General features: G+C 34.4%; 1 protein-coding gene across 4 annotated transcripts in view; it reads right to left on the reverse strand.

Moving 5' to 3' along the window:
* Positions 1-275: 275 nt before the first annotated feature.
* Positions 276-21,804, reverse strand: part of Pdzd8 (PDZ domain containing 8) — a 110,717-nt gene continuing 89,188 nt past the window's right edge. For 3 of the 4 annotated variants that reach the window (XM_069821313.1, XM_069821314.1, XM_069821312.1), the window contains one exon: positions 276-20,911. In XM_069821313.1, coding sequence (XP_069677414.1) covers positions 20,858-20,911 — 54 coding nt within the window. In that variant the 3' untranslated portion in view covers positions 276-20,857. The remainder of the gene's footprint in view (positions 20,912-21,804) is intronic. The other variant, XR_011331373.1, reaches the window with a different exon arrangement.

Here is a 21,804-nt window from a genome sequence, read left to right on the forward strand (position 1 = left end):
TAGTCTACTGATAGTAAAGTGTGATACTAATGGCTTACCTCTTTCTAATTTTGTGATGACGAAAACTGATTTCTGCGCCTCTGTTCTCCCTAAATCCATCACGATTTGTCTACCAGACACCTTTCCATTTTGCAAATTAAACATTTCCATTCAAATCACATGTGTCTCTAATTCATGCGTCTGAAACGAGTAAACATGGGACAAGAATCATTTCATGCTCTACATTTCACTGCATTCAGGAAACATTGTGGTGAATAAATGGAGAACAGACTGAAATACCTGCACCTATTTATTTCCATTTAAATGTATATTACAGCAACATGAGAGACAGACATTTCTACACACTCATGTGCATCTGGACCTGTACAAACATGAAACAAAGAAATTGTACTATTTGGCTACTTGCACACCCAGTATACTGTAGGGACTACGTCAGAGTGCAGTAGGGTTGTGTCCAAGTACAGAGGGCGTGTGGGTCGGCATTTTGTGACTTAGCACTATACTGACACAGACTACGGTTTGGCAAGACCAGTTATGAATAGTGTAAGACAATGTCCTCTTTACGACAGAGTTTATGGCCTCCATAGAGGCCGAAGTGGTCCCTCCTTAAGACTATCAAATATCATGTGGCTAAAGTTACCCCATTAAACAACATTATTCTCCCAAATTGCTTCCAAAAATGTTGAATCTGTGAAATTTTAATGTTTCCAACATATGAAAATGAAACGATTAATATTTACGTCTCCATGTATACAATCGTCACTATTCTCAATAACTAAGGATGAAATTAAAAGAACAAAACCCAAGCCCTGTGGACTACTTCCAATCCAGTTGTTCAAGGCTGTTCATGGTGCCAAGATAAAGCTCAAAGCTGCACAAAATAATCTAAATTTAAACTGAAGATACAGGTGTGAAACTGAAGTTTAATGTAGGCTAATTCATACATAATTACCTAATAGGTTTTAACTAATAGTTATTTTACAGAAATTTTCGTGAAAAAAATGGTACAAAAATCAAGCGAAACAGCTGCCTGTCAGACTACGTCATCATAAAGCACTGATGTTCCCTGATTATGTGATAATTAATAAATATAAGATAATGCTAATCTAACCTTAAAAAAAACTGCATCTGTTATGCTACTCTTGATTTATATCTCGAATGATCAACTTTACATTTAGTTCGTCATCGTAGATTTACACCATAAAATGTTTATCTAAAAACTTCAGTTTAAAACATAGTTCCTAATTTAAAAATTATTATTCTATTCTATTTTAAAAATGCCCTACAAACAATGCGAGATTACAGTATTTAAAATGTTAGAAAACATAAAGAAAAAACTTCATCTATCACCATTTTTGTATAAAAACTTTCAAAATACTCTTGCTTTTCTTCGAGTGAGGTTCTAACATTTTCTGGCTTAACTGAACATCGAGTATTGAATATGAACAAGCTCCGACCAATCGTTGGAAAACAAGTTGTACACAGACATTCTGACTGGAAGACGACATATCTGAGTAGAAAAAGTGCATTTCTGCCAAAATACAGAAATTGATATTCTGCATCATAATATTACCTAGTGTTTTGTGCAGTGATTAACGTATTAGAAGTTAATATAGTCATACTTTGGTGGCTTGTAATGCATTATGTTTCACATCATACAGTGTGGCTACACTGACAGTGCCGACAATGCTAATTATTCATGGATATAATTAATCAGATTCTTGCTACAGTTTCTAAGTTGTTAAAGAAAGAAGTGAGCCTGTTTATCTATTAACATGTAAAACCTCTTCAGACATGAAGAGATCTTGATAAAAGAGAAGAGAGGAATGAATACAGCAGGAAAACTGAGTATTCGGAGAAAAGAGAAAAATTACTTTGCAGCCGCTTTACCTACAGGACCATATCCATGCATTATGTATGTAACATATCATAAACCTGTTAACTATCAAAAGGGAAATTTTACAAGGGAAGCAAAAAACTAAATTTAAATTAACTCTGAAACTTTAGGTCCAAATTCAAAGTACAGGCACAAATATCACCTGTACTTAGGATTTGGTCTTAAAGTTTCTGAGTTAATTTAAACTCAGTTTCTTGCTTTCCTTGTAAAATTTCCCTTTTGGTAGTTAGCAGGTTTACACTCTAAGCTGACAATATTGCGGTTACAAAATTCTCTAAAATTATGTATTATCTCATGAGAACTTAATAGTAAAATAATTTCTAAGGGATTAAAATAACAAGAATTACAAACTTCTCACACTACGATATTATAATATTTAGAATTATGTGGCAAAAACATCACAATTAAATGCCTCAACCATATCTCAACAAATAAGCTAACATTAATGAAAAGGACCCATGTGAAGTCACTGATCTCCCATTGGGCACCTCCCCTGGTGGCAGATAGAGGAAAGTTCACCAGATATGATGGATACCCGGGAAATAAAATTCCTGGGGTGGACCAAAATCAGCTACTACTGTCTTACAGTATGTGGAATTGCTTCTCCAAAGGCTAGGGAAAAAAAACTCCTACTACAGGTTGAGGGTTGGGCATATGGCTGATGACCCTACACTGTAAAGCTTTAAAGTGTTTCGAAACCCCAAGCAATGCCTCGGAACAGAACTGGAAAGCAGCAGCAAGAAATAGAGATGAATGGAGGAAAGCAGTTGGGGAGGCCATGGCCCAAAAATGGGCTGTAGTGCCATTGATTGATAATGAAAAGGAAACATAAGTCAATCAGCCATTCAACAGCTTAGAGTTTATTTAAATATTCTTAATTTATTATAATCAGTCTAATATCTTATAGGCTATATATATATTTGTAACTAATGTATATTATTATTATTATTATTCCTATGTTTATTGTAATTTGTATCATTATTAATGTTTTTGTAATGAAATTGTCATGTGCTGAACTGTTATTGGCCCCTGACTGTTGTACAGCACATTGAATATTAGTAAATAAAAAATAAGTAAATAAATAAAATTATTATTATTATTATTATTATTATTATTATTATTATTATTATTATTACCATCATCATTATTATTTAGTATGGCATTGCACAGGGTAGAAATATGGGCATTTCAACGAAGTGAAGAGAAGTGACTAGAAGCATTTGAAATGTGGATTTAGAGAAGAATGGAACGTGTGAAATGGACAGACAAAATAAAAAAAAGAAGCTGTGTTGGAAAGAGTGGATGAAGAAAGAATAATACTGAAACTGATCAGAAGGAGAAAAAGGAAATGGTTGGGTCACTGGCTGAGAAGAAACTGCCTTCTGAAGGATGAACTGGAAGGAATGGTGAATGGGAGAAAAGTTCAGGACAGAAAAAGATATCAAATGATAGACGACATTAAGATATATGGATTATATACGGAGACTAAGAGGAAGGCAGAACACACAAACAACCAGCCCCCACCATAAGAACAACATATCCCCACCCCTACAACTGACAAATGCACATAGCAGAATTCAAGATCACCAGTAGTTCAGGAGACACTGATGAAGATGTAACGTCACGTCGAAACAGGCTGTCTGTCCAAGGTATATACTTTATTAAAAATTTTAACACTTTTTAATGTGTGACTAAACAACTTTATGTTTTTAAATAGGGAAGATTGGAGAATGCTGGGTCTGCAGTGTAAGACCTACCCTTGAGCAGAAAACTATGAATGAATGAATGATTATTGTTGTTATTATTATTATTATTATTATTATTATTATTATTATTATTATTATTAAAATATTTCATTATCTGCTTCTCAAGGATAAATTTGTTTTTCTGATATGGTATATCAATGATGTGTCAACGGTAATTTGAAATGATTTTATTTTGAAGATGCATTCTTTCCTACAGCAGAAGGTACTATTTTAGCAAGTAGTTTTCCACCAAGGGGATATGATTCGATCACCATTAGATCTTGTGACTATTTTTAATGCACAAAGCTATTTTAAGGTGGATTTCTTCGGAATATATAAATTTCATGTATTGTATAATTTAATTTCACTCTTTCTCCTTTACTACTGCATTATCAAGCCATAACATAAAAATCATTTGACTAAAATGAACCAACTATGGGTATAATATAGCATCAGTGAAATTTTATTATTATGAACAGAATAATATAAAAAAATGTATAATGAAAAATGAAATGATCACAGCTGATTAAAAACTATCCTACTATTGATCTGTAGTAGAAAAAGAGAGCATGCTCTGTCAGAATGACTAGTCTTTGGGATATGAACCCCAGAAAATCACATATGAAGAGTAACGATTATACTGGCCTATTCCATGCTCCAGAGAACATATTATACATCCATACACATCATCTCTTGCCATTGTATCAAAGCAAATATAAACGTCAGAGAAAGTGTTCTGTCTTTTGTTAACCTGCCAAATTACGTACATATGAAATGGACACAACCCTAACCGCAGTACATACTTAATACATACAAATTTAAAATTATTTTAATGTCTTAATAGAAAAAAGTTGTGTAAAACACATACCCATCTAATCAGTTACTATCACCTTCAGTTAGGCAACTTATCCGATATTGCTTTCATTCTACTGTGAAGTTTCGGTTTTAAACTTAGGCAGGGTCCTCACATGTGAAGACAGCTGGACTGCATAAAACATTACCACATTTCCAGCAACATCTGAATATTCATAAAACTACATTGCAATGAATTAGTTCTTACACACGATCCTCAATATGGTCTTTACCAACGTGACACAGCATGAAAGACATTAATGTTTTGTATAACTTTCTTCACACACAAAGTTACAACTTATTTTAAAAAATAATATAAATAAATATTTACGTAAATAAATATTTTACAACAACTAAATATCACAATTCTACATACATAACAATATCGACTTAAAAGTACTAATACAACAAAATCAATAGATGAAACGTTTTATTCAAGAATACTGCTATTATCAGGCCTTCCTCCCTTTAACGAATACTGTGAGGGTGAGATGTAATGAATGAGAGAACTATAATTGAAACTGTTATTAATGAATAACAGCTCAACTATTTGCATTATACTGGTACTATTTATTAATTTACGTTTAATCAGTGTTATTAAGAAAAGGAGAATGACTGCAGAAAAGTGACTAATGATGATGATGATGATGACCATGACAAAGACTTCGACGTCGTCTGATGAAATGGTAATAACGCCATTTTCACAATTATTTAATTATCGGTACAGTAATTCTCATAAATACATCATTACCTCACAGTTCCGATATATGCACCACCACCATTGCTCCTATACTAATCTAAGAAATATAAACAAATGCAGTGACAACCAAATCGCAGTGGTAACTAGAGATGCAACCCACCTGCTTCTCATCACAAGCACCTATGGGGTTTCTATTACACATGCACTTTTTACACTCATTAAACTGTCTTTCGAATACAACATATTGGTGTTAAGATAAGTCTTCCTCAGTCTTTGATCCACTCAACACTTTCTGTTATCAAACAAATGTATAATGCATTTCACCTGGCAGATATCCATTTCAGTGCATTGTGTTCACTGTACATCACATGCACGAGCTTCCCAACACACAGACATACAGCAGTATCTTCATTCAACTGTTAGCATGGTGTTCCTCAGAATGTAATGCATCTGCAGCAGTTCAAAGGCTCAGATAAGGGCGCAGAGGTCACTATTCAGTCTTGTATGGACTCTATCGCCCAATGCATCAAATTAGCATCTTCAAAGTCATAGTAAGAACATACATCATGCCATTTAATTCTGGAAATAGGAGAATCAGTTCACCCAGAAAATTAATGAAAACGTGTAGACAAGTGAAATTGTTAGATAATACAATTTGTACTCCTGGCAGTTGATACACAACAGTGGCAAGCACTGTCAACCTTTTGTAACTTCCAAATTATTTTTTCTGGATGATGATTTGTCACAGTGGAGAAGACATGAGTTATGATACGAAACATTAGTGAAAAAATCTTTCACTGATATGTTGGCAACATAATTGAAACTATTAACTTTTCAAGAGCAATAAACTCCTATACGTACAAATTGTAAGATTTTTATACATTGTACATAATTTTCTCTACTAATAATTTCATTTTTACATCTGCTAAACAGCCAACTTCTCCATAGCAACAAACTCATATAAAATTCAAAATACAAACCACACAGACTGCTTGGTTAGTTGAATATCCTTAATGATTATTTTTATGGAGAGAAACTGTAACAAACTCATAAAGTGCGGCAAAATAAGTTAAATATTAACAGAACATATAAAAAAAAAACTTACTATAGTGAGGGAAAGCGAGTTTTCTCGCAAGAAACACAAAAATCAACATCGTGTGCTTATGAGTAAAATGTGACAATATCATACCCTTATACTTTCAAGAATGATACATCTACGAGAATAAATGGAAACTTACATATAAAGAATATTTACATCGATATAAAGGACTTCAGTCCTTAAAAGTTAACATAGCATGAAAATTAAAAGACAATTTGATGCAGTGGACTAAAGTACAGTATGTACCACAGTTACTCACACATAAAGTACAGGTACGCCCCACCTAAAAAATTTTACTCTAAACTAAAATGTTTCATTTCTGAAATTGTAAAATTCCATAAAATTCTTATATTTCCTACTTCGTACTTCGTAAATTGTGGGACATGGCTCCTATATGTGAGTAGTTGCATTTATGTACTCTTAATAATACAGCAAAATATATAAAGTGTGTTTCTGTTTGATATGCTTCTGAATTAATCTTCATAAGGTAATGATTAACAAATACAGTAAACTTCTAACTTACATAACTCACATTTTAACAGAGATCTCGACATCACGTGAACGTCTGTTACAATTTACCACTAAAGGAATGATAGACAATATCAACTCATTTGCTGCCAAGTCAATTTACTTTTTAGCCCGACCATTTTGTATTACAATATTTAAATGTGTCGAAGATACTGGTATTCCAGAGCACTTACGAAAATAAAACAATATTTTCTGTATGTCTCATATAATGGCTATGCAACATTCAATCACTTTTTTTTTCAGAAAAAAATATTCTAGCTCTGTTGAAGAGTTTCAGACCTTATAAAGTTCAGCAGTAGAAAGATGAATTACGATATGAATGGCTTTCCATATTTTAATTTTAATTTCATGACAGTTTTGAAGCTGACTCTTATTTATAGTATCACAGTGCTTAAAATAGGAATTCTTACACTCATAATCTCTGAATATAGACGTAACTGGTAGTTCTCATTTATTTTTAGAAAGGATTGCCAATTCCAGTTCAGTAGGATAAAGGAAAGATTAATAAATATATGTATAAGAAGAAACCACTACATGAACAATAGAATTAAACAAGTTCATGAATAACAACCTGCAACAATAATTATTACATATTATATAAAACCAACAATACAGCAATAGTATTAAAAACTTCCTGTGTCTGGCCCCATGTCATGACATCACATTCTTTGAGTAGTTTCAACTACTGTATTTAAGAAGCTGCCCTCAGGAAATATGTACGGTAATAGGAATAATCCTAAATTTGATTCAAATACAGATGTGACGAGTGAAGTTTAAGGAACATGTCAAGAATTAGTAGTGTAAATGTCCATGAGATTCGTATGTTGACGACTAAGCGACAACACAGATGAAAGCCAAGTTGAAATTACAGAGATAAAGGGTCTCGGAAGTATTTGGATGATTAAGAATAAAGAGGAAAGAACAATAAAATAAAAGGTAGATACATTCTTACTCGTGTCATGTAATTTTCTTTAATTGAAGGTTAATAATTTAGGAATAAAGATCATATTATTATTACCACTACTAAAGGAGAGAATTAAATTATGCAGAAATTGAAACATAAATGTATTCTGAAGCTAAAAACTGTAAAATTCACTTAGGTTAAATATGAATCTTCAAATTGACCTTTTCCGGGAAAAGAGTTTCAGGTAAGGTTTCAGTTTGATTGTCTAGCTCCATCCTGCTGTTCCAATTCACGTCAATTATTCTATTCATAATCATATTCTGTGGAAGTTGGAATAAAGTGCTAAAATATTGTGTAATATAAAAATGTTTTAATTGTTGAAGTAGGGAATGAAATCGTAAAACAGGTTCCACATAGGCAAATACACATCAAGTAAGTGCTCCTGTAAAATAAATCTCAATGTATTGTAGTGCGGGAATTTTGGGTTTTGTACCATGTTGTACAACTACATGTCGGATCCATCATTAGGTCAGTCAAGGATAAGGAAACCTATCTGTTCGATCCACTATAAGAGATATTCTCCATCTACAAGGCAGGCAACAGGCCCAAGCAGTCTCCAGGAGTGAACAAATGCTCTTTGTAATGAATGCAATAGATAGGTTTCCCTTCTTTGTCTTGTCTAATGATGGAGTGAATGCATAATCTGAAACTGGATGTTTCTCCATCTATGAGACAGTAGGTAAAGCCCAAAAATCTCACACCATGCAACACTGTGAAAGTTTCTTGAAGTAGACCACAGTTAAGCTGTTATATAAAAATTATGTTACTAATAAGCATATAGTTCTTACTAGCGATCCAACTCCTATCATTATTTTATTCACATAGCTAAAATAGTTCTATACTTTTCAATAACTGAAGTCATGCTGCACCTTTCATCAACATTTGTAATATCGCATACCTACATGTGACATTGCAATTGTCATATTACATAATAAATCGGATATCAGGAGTTAAATTTTTGTTGTTTTGTGATCATGCAGAATTACGAAGAAATATCACATAGACTATTACAAGAGGAAACACTCAAGTTCATACAATGGCATGGAAAGACGTTTTTGTATTAACAGAAAAAAAGGCAAAGTTATCCTCTGTATATGCCTGAAGGCGCTGAGGGGCTCCATGCTCTCATGATCTCGGCACTAAAGTGAGATGGTGTGGTCAACATCATGCTTGGACTGCCTTTTTCCCCACGAGAAAGACCCAGTATTCAATATTCTAATAGGCTGAGTGAACCTTGGGGCATTCTGGAAGCTCTGGCAACACTCAGAGTGAACCCAAGAACTTTCAGCGCACAGCAATTTGCAGAATAAAAAGATTTAGATATTAATTATATCAACTAAGTCTGGAATGCTATAAATCTATGCCTGCTTTACTGCTTGAAATTCAAATCTATTGTGAATTAAATTAATAGTCACGTGACACAAACAGTATTTGAAAATGTTACTGAAGCTGGTAATAGTTATTTACGTAATTCCTTAAGAAAGCGAGTCTTTATGGTATGAGTGAGATGTTTACTGACAAGTCATCAGGCGAGTCTGGAATATCATGACAAGTACCATTAAAACGCTTTCTTAAGGAGTTACGTACAAGATTTTGTTTCATACTATATGAAAATATTTAATATTTGTTAATTATTGTATGTTGGAGATGCACCAAATGTAGGCAGACAATACACTCATTACTGGGCCCATAGTTCTGATCATTGAACAAACAGTTCACGAGTAGGAGAGAATTGTTGTGAGTAATCATGGTGGCAGGTTTAAGGAAGAGATGTGAGATTTCGAAAGAAATATTAGAAAAATGCAGTGAAGCAATGGGAAAATTAATCCCAAACAAATAAAAAATGAGGTCTGAGAAGGAGTATAAAGAATTCTGTTCATGGAAGACAGTAAATCAAATTTATTATGATTTTATGTTAAATGTTGTCATTAGTTGAATACAACAGTAAGTTACTTTATTTAATTAGTGTTGGTCATATTGAATTCTACCGTTCTGTGGCGACTTCATGTCCCACAACGTATAAAATGAGAACAGCATTATAATGATGTTCATTGCCTACGTGATCGTAGAGGTACAGGGAAATAAGCTGATATCTGGCAGCAGAATCGTCACAATATGATACAGAGGACTTGAGAGAATCATGTAGTAAATGCAATTGTAACAATGAAAATTATACAAAATATTATGAAACAGTGCAACAATGGTGAAATAAATATTTATGTAAGTAAAGTAATTTAGTTTAGTTACGAAGTTAATACGAACTGACAGAAACACCATACGTATCTTTAATTTATTGACTTCAATTAGGTAAATTCAATCTTGTATATATAATGCGCCATTACAGGGCACTGCGATCGATAATGAAGATTTGCTCTATATTATGGGTAGCATGTCTCTGAACTGAAGCTTTTCTATGTCTGTGTATTCATAAAAATGATTTGAAGTTTGTATATGTTTTGTGCCATGTTACTTTATTATTTTTAAATACCAGTATTATATGTTGAAGTCATAGTTATGGTTACAGGAACAACATAAACCCGTCCAAAAGGCTAATAATTGAGTTTTCTCATACTAGATTTATCATGGTGTATTCATATGTTCGTAGGCCTGGAATCTGGAAAGTAACTATAATGTAAAGTTTCATTTTTCGTATTGGTTTGGAGTACAGAAAGAAGTAAAATTCAATATAGTATGAAACAAAAAACTTTTAAAGGTACAATCATCTAATTGTATCCAGTAATGTCACATATATGCCACCGGCATAGCTCAGTTGGCAGAGACACTTGCCTACTGATCCAGAGCTGCGTTTGGGTGTAGGTTTGATTCCCGCTTGGGTTGATTACCTAGTTGGGTTTTTTCCGAGATTTTCCCTAACAGTAAGGAGAATGTCAGATAACACTATTCAACAAATTTTAACTTTTTGTCAATAACCTCCATCAAAATACGTGATTAAGAGGTAATTTGAGCTCCTGAATTAGGAAAAAGCATCCAAATTGCTCTATTGGGTCACATTTCTGAGTTATCAGTATGTCCCTCTAATATGCATTAATTTGCATATTTAAGAACACCATATGCAGTTATTATTCCTAAAATTGGTTCTTATCGAACATATTAATAAAAACAACAAACTAAATATGATTTTAACTTATAAGGCATGTAAAATTTTTCAAATAAACTATAAGAGCTCATACTTTGAATCAAAAGTAGCCTATGCTTTTATTGACTTTCGTTTGTAGGTCGAATCGGGCATTCCCCTGTAGAGAAACCAGCAATGGGTCCACTGGTTCCTCATCACAGCTGTGTCCCAACGTTCTTGGTAGCTTTTTGACGTGAAAGTCTTTAAATCGGATCGACACATGGGGTATCAGGATGGAAAAGGCGATGTAATGTTTGCAGGGTGATCAATTCTGACATTGTAACTTCGTGACTAATAATACAATTGAAATAAATGTGGTCTTGTTCGATCAAGTATACGACTACGATGCGAATATGACCTTGAGTTGGTTCCGCTCATGCACGTGTGGTAATAGTGAATTAATCCGATGTGTATATAGATAAAGCCAGATTTGGAAAATGGAAAACAAATCGTCTTTGGTTTTTATTTAACACTTCTGGAAAGGCGTTTTCCTCATATTGTTCAGAAATACAAAATCATGCATTAGAAGACAGTAAAATGGGCACTGAATTAGCTTTCGTTAAAGAGTTGAGGAAAAAATAATAAATTAACGAAATAAAATTAATAATAATGAAAACAGCTAATTTCACTTAAAGTACGCATCAATTTTCAACAAAAAATAAAAATACGGTAGTTTTAAAACTGTCGTATCAGAAAGTTTTAGGAAATGGGGCGGGGGGGGGGGAAGAGGGAAAGAAAAACGAATATAACTAGAAATGAGCGCCTGTGTATTTAGGTCAGCATATTTCATCACGGAATATGAGTCATTCTAACTCTTTATAAGTTAATGTACAAATGCAATACAATACATCAATAAAAGCATGTTAAGTCACCTTTCTACACACATTATTGAATTCCAATGCATGTTTGGAATTTTGGTAAATGAAAGTATTAATGTAGCAAAAATCATGCTTAATTACACATGTAGACTTTAATAAACTTATGAGATTCGTGAAGAAAATTGGTGTTGATTGGAAAGAGAGGAGGCTGTTCATTAACCTTTACATGAAACAATGAGTCAAAGTCAGAATAGGAAAAGAAATGTCAGAAGGAAGTGAAATAGGGAGAGGAGTACGTCAAAGATGCCCTTTATCATCTACCCTGTTCAACATCTACTTGGAGGTTATAGTGAAGAACAGTTTTCAAAACATGGGAGGTGTGATAGTAGGAAGAAGAAGAACAAAGTGGATAAGATTTGCTGATGATATGGCAAACAGCGTATTCCAAATCTCACTGGACCGGTGGACAACAATGACGTCACACTGCAGCGGAATAGGAACAAAACTGCTGGAAGGATCGATGGCTGTCATGGTGACTGTGTAAGTGGTTATCTGTGCTACGCTAGTAAAATTTTGCGAAATTTCCGTACTGCCATCTCGTTCGAAGAAAAGAGATCATAAACAACTTATTTCTTGAACCGGTAGTAATAACTGATCAGTTGACATGTTCGCTCATAAGCCATTAACATATTGTTTTTACGTTGTGCTCATTACAAACAATACAGCAGAACTAAAGCAGAACACACCGCTATGACACAACAGTGCACGATGTCATTCGTCTGCTAATTCCTGCCCTATCCAAGAACCAATCAGATTCACTGATGGCGGCTGATGGAGACTGCCACCACCTCTGCAAGCTGATGGCACCGGTGCGACACCGGTGGAGCATCAATGACATCATCAGTGGAATTCGGAACACCATGATGCCATCAGATTGCTCACCAGTGAGATTCGGAATACGCTCATTGTTAGCAGAAGAAGAGGTGATACTAAGAGATTTGCTACTGGAGCTAAATGTCAGCTGTGAGGAGTATGGGATGAAGACAAATGCAAAGAAGACGAAGACTATGGTTACCAGAAGAAAAATGAAGAAGGTAAACTTGAGGATCCGAAATGAGATAGTAGAACAAGTGGACAACTTCAAGTACTTGGGGTGTACTATAAGCAGTAACATGAGCTGCTGCAAGGAAGTAAATAGGAGGATAGAAATGACAAAAAAAGCTTTAACAGAAAAAAGATCTTTTGCGGATCTCTGGGAGAAAAAAACTAGAAGAGACTGGTGAAGTGCTTTGTGTGGAGTGTGACACTGTATGGGGCAGAAACATGGACATTACGACGAAGTGAAGAGAAATGTCTGCAAAGATTTGGAATGTGGATATGGAAAAGAATGCAGCATGTGAAATGGACAGACAGAATAAGAAATGAAGGCTGAGTGTGCACAAGAGTCAATCTGGAAGTTGCGATGAAAATAAAACTCCCACTTTTCCAGTTCATAATCAGTTGCTTTATCAAATGAATCAGTCTGACTCAATAAACAAAGAGAGAAACATATTATATATACTCACAGAAATAGGTGGAGATATAAATAAAATACAAAAATAAATAATGCATACAAATACAAATTACTGAAAAAATAAATAAAATAAATATATGGATGTAATAATCCAAAGATATTAAAATTACTCATATACATAATAATCCAATTGTCAATATGTAAATTTTTAAATACATTAGTAACTATGGACATTTTTTTACAAAGTTTCACAGAATACATAAAGAAAATATACAGAGAGATCAATATTTCATGTTTATGGGTAAAACACTGTAAATACAATTCTCATCTTTATATGTAATAACATTATAAACCGTATCTTATTTGTGGATTCTATGTTCTTAAATGTATATACTACAAAATTCAAATAAAATCTTTTATGTGTTTCCTAAAAAATGCATCACTATATGTATCCCCATTTTCGTTACTTACTTCTTAGTGCATTAGTATTACTGTACCCAAGATATCACAAAAACTGCAATGGAATATTAACAAAAGGACCCAATCATTCACAAAGCAAATTGTTGTACGTATTGGCACCTTTCTTAAGAAATGGGTGACTTGTAAAATGTTTTTATTTTTGCTTGGTCTCTATGTGTAAATCTTTATCATCATAATTCTATACTTGCATGTATACCACTAATAAAGTAATCTCACATCAGCTGTTCTTAAGTGTTCCCTATCTCCAATATGTATGAATGATTTATGGTTCCCACAAAATGCAAATATTTGACAGACGATCAACTGTAACTGGCAGTAAAACATAATAATTTTAGATTAATATGTTCAAACTCTCATATTCCCTGATTCAGAATAATTCAAGGTACTAATGTCTAATTCACAAATCTATAATAATTTTGGGGAAATATTGCAGAATAAAAAATAGTTCATGCTCAGTGGAAGACTTCGAGTGAGCAATTATGGAACAAAATTATCCCGGCCAAAATGCCCAGTACAATGAAGATTCGTATTGATGGGGTACAAATAAAAAGGCACAAAAATAAGTCTGCATGGAAGTACTTGCCTGGAACTTCCACACTAAATAATGATCATAGATGACAAGTATAAATATATCATTTCAAATTCCTTCAGATACAATTTTTGTAATAAATCTATGTCTTCTTTATAGGAGATTTACTTGAATGTAATCTACACAGTAGTGCTTACTACAATACCTCTTACAGAGCAGGAATGGATAAATTTGGATTCTCGTGCGTCTAGCAACATTGGAATAAATACTACAGGAGAAATAGTTAATATACAATGGCCAGAGCAACATCTCTGCTGTATGATCACTAGCATCACTCCACCCTCAGATACAGCACTGTTACCATAACCTGAGCTTCGGTGGGCTAGTGCCCACTCAGAGTTAACCCTCCCCCCTTTCTTCACTGCACTACACGCATATTTAAAGTGCAGCCTAAATTGTTTCAATACACTTACAGCCCAATTTATTCATTGTTTTAATTACTCTTCTACCAAGCTCACACCATTTCCTTAGCATTAGGCTACTTAACATCTTTTCTCACTAACTACAAGGTGCGGCAGTGAATCGGGCGATTTTGCAACAGCACTTATTTTGCTTTGGCTTGAGTGGGGGGAAGGAGGGTGACGCCATGTGGTAAAGCACTTCAAAGCATTTCAGTTACAATTGAGTTATGGTCAGGAGCGCAACGTGCTTATGCTGTAAAAGCGTTTTACAAAAACGGCAACAGTTACGTGATTGCTCAACATGAATTTCGGAGAGAGTTCGGGATTCATCACAATCATGCTGTTCCATCATCTCATGCCATCAAAACCTGGGTTCGTAACTTTGAGGCTACTGGTTCTACATACATTAAGAAAGGGGTAGTGTTAAAACAGTGCGTACACCCAAGAACATAGGAGTAGTGAGAGAGGCTATTGAACGGAGTCCACGCCAGTCTGCGCATCGTCATTCTGCATTACTCGAGATTTCTGACCGTAGTGTTAGACGAATTTTACACAAAGATCTTCATTTCCACCCTTATAAGATTCAAATTATGCATGCACTACAGAAACAGGATCATGGAAACAGGCTTCAATTCTGCCAGACATGAGGATATCAGATGGCCGGCTAGGTCTCCCGATCTTTCAGCCTGTGACTTCTTTCTCTGGGAGTACTTGAAATCTCACGTTTTTAGTGCTCCAGCACCACACACGATTCAGGAGTTGAAACACCGAATTCGGGAAGAAATTGAACGAATTCCTGTGGAGATGCTGCAAAGAGTAATGGGTGATGTTAGGAAACGACTTACCGAGTGCATACAGAGGGATGGTGGTCATTTGCAGGACGTTATTTTCGCAAAATAAGGACTGTTCATTCAGTTAAATTGCTTGTAAACTAAACAGTTATATGTATACTTTGTGTTCGTGTATGATAAAGGTGAATAAATCTAGTCATTCACCCATGATAACGTTTTTAAAATTGCCCAATTCATTGCCACACCCTGTATATGTAACCGACAATGTTCTTCATTTAATTTAATCTTCTTTGGATTTTCACTTAAAATTTTTTAGTTTTGATTTACTACACTTAGGTGGTGCATAAATTCAAAATTAATCATATGCTAACGTATATTAATATTTAATACTAAAAAAAAATTACCTGGACCAATAATAACTCACCCTCAAAATAATTTCAATTGTGTGGACATAAGAAAAGAGAGTTACCAGTAGTATATGGAATAATTCGCTTTCTCTGCCCACCTGCAGTTATGTTTCTTTTTACTTGGTTATTTAACGACGCTGTATCAATTATTAGGTTATTTAGCGTTGATGGGGTTGATGATAGCGAGATGGTATTTGGCGAGATAAGGCTGAGGATTCACTATAGATTACCTGACATTCGCCTTATGGTTGGGGGAAAACCTCGAAAAAACCCAACCAGATAATCAGTCCAAGCAGGGATTGAATCCGCTCTCAAGCGTAACTCTGGATCGGCAGACAAGCACCTTTGCCGACTGAGCTATGCCGGTGGCTGCAGTCATGTTTTGGGACCATTTGACTGACAAGTAAACAAAAAATCGCCTCTTCCTCATATGAGAAAAATTAATAAATCAAAAAATTAAATTAAGAAATATGGGTTTCTAATAGCACCCCTCCCTTGTTTTCCAGATGCTGCAGGGGACTATCATGAAACCATCTTGATTAATTTCAGCCCATTTGAATGTCTCCAAAAATTCAAAATGCAAATGGCGCCACTGCAGGATAGTTGAACAGTATATTAGAAACATACAGTTTAAGGTGTGCAATGTTTCGATGAAATCAGGTAATATCACAGTGGTGCTGGGGAAGATTTCTGTTGCACCATATTCAAGGAACGATAAAATATCCCACTTTTTGTTGTGTGATATTTTAATCACCCCTATGGCAATTCATAATTATTATCTCAATGATGAAAATACGAGATACAAGAGTATTCTTATATTGACTGCTAATGCCATTATCTTATATGAAAGACTGAGAAGTAATGTAGATATTTTCATAAAACCATTCCTGACCATTTATTTTCCGTTATTAGGGTTTCAGTTAATTAAGAGAGGAAGAAATTCTACCTTGATTAAAGCATATTCCCTTACCACTGACTTACAGTGCACTAATTACGTTTGTTTGTAATTCTCAGATCTGCTGTCAAGTTCCATATTAATTTCGAATCATAGATGTCTTAAGCAGCATTTCAATTATAGACTCCCCAGACATCAAAGCACACATTATAATGGCATAATTAATTACATTCCAGTTGAGTCACATTGCTTCCAGAGATGTCATCGTTTAAGAACTTCCTAGATTTGTAAGGAGAGATTCACTATACTAATGATGAGGGACATGGGCAACCTTTCGCACTATCCCAACCCATGTTTAAAAATATGTTTTATTTAACAATGTTTTGCCAGTGTACCAGAATTTTGTCCTGCATAAGTTATTTTACAAGCCAGTAAATATACTGACATAAGCTTGTCTCATTTAAGCACACTTCACCATTGACCTCGGCCAGGATCGAACCTGCAACCTTGGGAAAGGTAGCACTATACCGACTGCCCACTCAGGCTGACCCAACCCATGTTCTACCCTTGCCATCCTCTAGTCTGCTTCGAGAAGTTGTATCCAATACAACTTTTATGCCATGCACTATTTAAATAAGTAGCCTACAGCGAACTGGAAATAGCCAAAAAAAATCACTAATTGCAAGAAACAACTATAAGCAACTGATGATGATACAGCGAGAATCTAACCTCTAATTATGACTGTATTCATGGTTCTCTGGAACTAATAGTGTACTGTATACAATTCAGTCCTTTTCTTTTCTCAAGCAGGGTTGAACTGGTGTAGATGAGAAACAGTTGGTAAGGCTTATCTGGAGCTCTGTCATTTACAAATACGGTTATCTTATGTGTTGCAAGTCTACAATATGGACCCTCCACTTTTAAGACTTTAACTGTTTTTGTAAAACAAACATTCCCAGCTGAGATGGAATCCACAAAACTCGGATCTGATAGTTATTATGAAAATCATCTATGGTTACTTGCCAGATAAATTATACCAACTGCATTACAAACTTTCCGTCTCCCTTTCAACCACAATAAAAAGTGGAATGCGCACTATCCATTGTTTTGGGTTATGGTAGTGATCATGACAAACTCTTAAAAAAAATAGACCCCCAACTGTTAAATAAAGAGTAGAGATGATGCTCTGTCCAACAGCCTCCAAAAGTTTATACTTAACAGTGGTCTTTAATGGATTACTAAATTACTTAATCATAAATAGTGGAATGACTACATCGAAATTCAATATTTCACATTATTAATGTTCTAGCAGGACACAAGACACTGCTATTCCACACTTACATAACTAAATAATTAATCATTATGGTAAAATAAAATCTGTAACCAAAAAACTTAATCTTCATGTTCCATATGCCGAACTGTACAGCGCCATTGTTGTCTTGTAAGTCCTAGCACACAGAGTGGCTTTACAGCATTCCGATCAGGCAGAAACAAGTAAAGAAATACGCACATACATTGTGACTAGCACCTAATCAATTACCTCTATATAAAGATATATAAAATGTTAATTGGAAAATACAGCAAAACCACCATATAGAAATAATAAGCAAGTTCAAACTTCATTACTTAACAAGTAAAATTATGAATTCTACAATGAGCACAGAGCTTCAACATCTTAACAAATACAATTAAAAAAGATCTATAACACATCTTGCTTGATACTAATCCAGGAATTAAACTAATAAAGCAAGACCAATATAGTTTCGAACAGAGAAAGCAATTATGTTTTATCTCATAAAGAAATATTTCTGAATTATTTTTATTACATGGCATTTTTAAAGCAAAGATAGGTTTAAAATACTGAGTATTTCTAGAAGCATTTGCAGTTCAAAGAAAACCTCCTTCCAACTTTATGGTGAATGATTCAAGTTTTATAAAGTTTCCCAAGTCTTTTCAGCAAAACATCGCCACATGACAAATAATAAATAAATTCTACATGTCTTTATCTTTAAAATGAATTTTGCTGAACATTCCATAACTTCATACTTCAGTAGAAGAACATGTTCTTCAAAGAGAACATAGGGATCCAGAATTAAAAATACTAAGCTGTTCCTGGCAGAAATTGCTAATTTTTTTATTTGTTATTTGAAGACCAAGCAGGAAAAATAATTCATGTCCACTTTCGGTGTAAAAGGAGCTGATGCTGCCATCTAGTGGCTTAGCATGAACACTATCATGTACCTAAAGCACAAAACGGTAAAGTGATCAGAGTCATACAAAAAGCCTCTTTGAAAGTTTGCTGCCAAGGGAAGAATGCTTCATGTCCATGTAATACTGAGAATTATGTCAACATACAGACATGTGACATGAAGTGTTCTTCCCACTCTGTCTTCACTTACATGGAAACTCCACACCATTATTTAGTATAGCAATTTACATAACAAAGATATATATATATATATATATATATATATATATATATATTGTGGTGTTGTTCACCACTTCTATTCTTTTGCCTTTCTCCGACATCTTTTCCGCAGTTTTGTACTTCATATATATTCTTAATCATTTGCTGGTAGTTCTGTTATATGCTATCAGAATGCGTGGTGTTTTCTTTATTTTATATTTTTTTATTATTTTTCTTTTTTCTTAATAGGGTGCGTTAGTTTACTTTATTCCACCTATCATATTTGTTATTTATTTTTATTCTGAGAGCTGCCGTCTCATTGGCTGATTTGTATATAATGGCTCCTGACTTCCGGGTTGTTGGTCCCGGGGGTAGAGATCGGAGCGAGTACGGCAGGGAAGTCTCAAGGATACTTCGGGGGTGAGCCGACCTTGGTGTGGCAGTGGCCGCAGTCCGGGGCGTATGGGGCGCCTTGTTACCTATGGAGGGTGATAGCATGGGTTTCGGCGATTGGGGCTGGTTACATCGGGAGATCGACGCACACGGTGTGTCGGTGTTGCCCGACACCAAACTTCGCAAAAATATTCAGCCTTCAATATGGTGTCGTCGGTATATTCGCCGCAAGTTCTACACCTCAAGGAGTTAATTCTTGGCGCCAGTGATTGGAGCCGGCTTGCTTATTTTAACATCACTATTGATCTACTAGAACTGGCGACTGACATCTTTACTACGGCTTATGCCGGAATATACGCCAGCCTATCAATCTGACTGTAAGTCCTGGATGGAGGTAACTAGTGTGTGTGATCCCAACGCATAAACTCTTAATCGAGTGTTCTATGCCCAGCTACATTTCCTTTTATGGTGTGTTGTGAATCTCTAGTCAGGTTTTCTCCATTTTTGGGACCCCTGCGTGGTTGGTCAATATTGGCTTGGCTTTTTAGTGCTTAAATTATTAGCTTTGTATTGGGTTATTCATCTCTTATGGTTAGTTTTCTTATTCATTCAGAGTTGTGTTCAGGGCAAGTGTGTTAAGTGGGTTAGTTTATAAGTTTTTGTAGGTATGGATTTTATAGGATTTTGTTAGGGCACTCGCACTTGTAAGAGTTATATGAAGTACTAATTTCATTGTTAATCTTTACATGATTTGTTATCTAGCGCGTTCGCGCTAAGTCTGTCAATGTGGAATATTCGTAATCTGGCTTCAGTTTCTGGTTTTATATTGTATAGGAATAATGTTATCAAATGTGTAAGTGAAGTCAGAATAAAAGGCAGTCACTAATTACCCACTATGGTTTCCTTGGTCTCGTTATTTATTAGCGAGTGATGACTACTACACCATTACCCACCCCACAATATATATATATATATATATATATATATATATATATATATATATATATATATATATATATATATAAAGGAATTATTTAATTTTCACAAACTAGATATCATAAAATAAAATTAAAAAATCAATGATGCTACATGGGGGTCTTGCTGTACTTATTGGCAAGTGTGGTTTGTTCGCTGGATGCTATGGATAGTCCGAAACTGTGTGCAGTTCAATTATATGTGATAGGGTTCCTTACTATGCCTCTGATCATGAACAATATGGCTGTCTCGATGGTTTTACCTGAATCACTGACTTGATTCTATGGAGATGTCATCACCTGATCCAGAGTCAGCTTCCTTCTGGGAAAAAGAAATTCATAATGAAAGTCACTTCATAATTTTATATACATAAGCAACTATACAAGAAGATTGCTATGAGTACAGGAGGAAACATCCCCCGTCAAGCGTCAGTTACAAATTATTGTTTTGTTGGTACCTGAATTTCCCCCCCCCCCCAAAAAAAAACAGTTTCTGAAATAGAAACCGAACCAATGTAGAGTAAGACTTAAGATGAGCTGTGTTGGAGACTAAACAAAATATAAAAAAAACGTTTACATAAAATATAATGTCAACCTTCTCACTAATATTTTACAAAGATATTGTTTTTGTTTTAAATTGTTTTTCTCAATAAATATTGATAGTTGGCAACAATTTAAAAAAAATAAGGGATAAAAAGAGGTTCCTAGATAGATCATAGGGTTGATATAGTTTTTAATAATTTATCTCTGAATTAAGTGTGCGGTTATCTAGGATCTGTATAATACAAGGTACTTATTATTGTCTTTCAGAACCTAGAGTTAGATTAAGTACAGTAAGTCCAAAAAATGGTTCAATTCTATTGCTATAACAATGTTTAAAAGGTTACCACAAAAAGCACATGATGCAAGTTATATACAATTTAAATCTGTTTTGTATAACTGGTTAATCAACCATCCATTCTATAGTATTAGCGAATTTCTTGACTCCATTGTAAATATATTCTAAATTTATAAGCTGCATTGCTCTGTATTATTACGATTATTATTAGTATTGGTTATTGTTCTTGTTATTACCAGTATTGCATTTAATTTGTATTGTTGTATTCATCTGTTTTTATATTTTATGTCAAATATTATTTTATATCTCTTGTAATTTAGTATATTTTATGTCTATTGCAACAAACTGTTGCTCATGACATTAATAAACCATTGATT

The sequence above is a fragment of the Periplaneta americana genome, chromosome 3 (assembly GCF_040183065.1).
Source record: "Periplaneta americana isolate PAMFEO1 chromosome 3, P.americana_PAMFEO1_priV1, whole genome shotgun sequence".
NCBI classification, from domain to species: Eukaryota; Metazoa; Arthropoda; class Insecta; order Blattodea; family Blattidae; genus Periplaneta; species Periplaneta americana.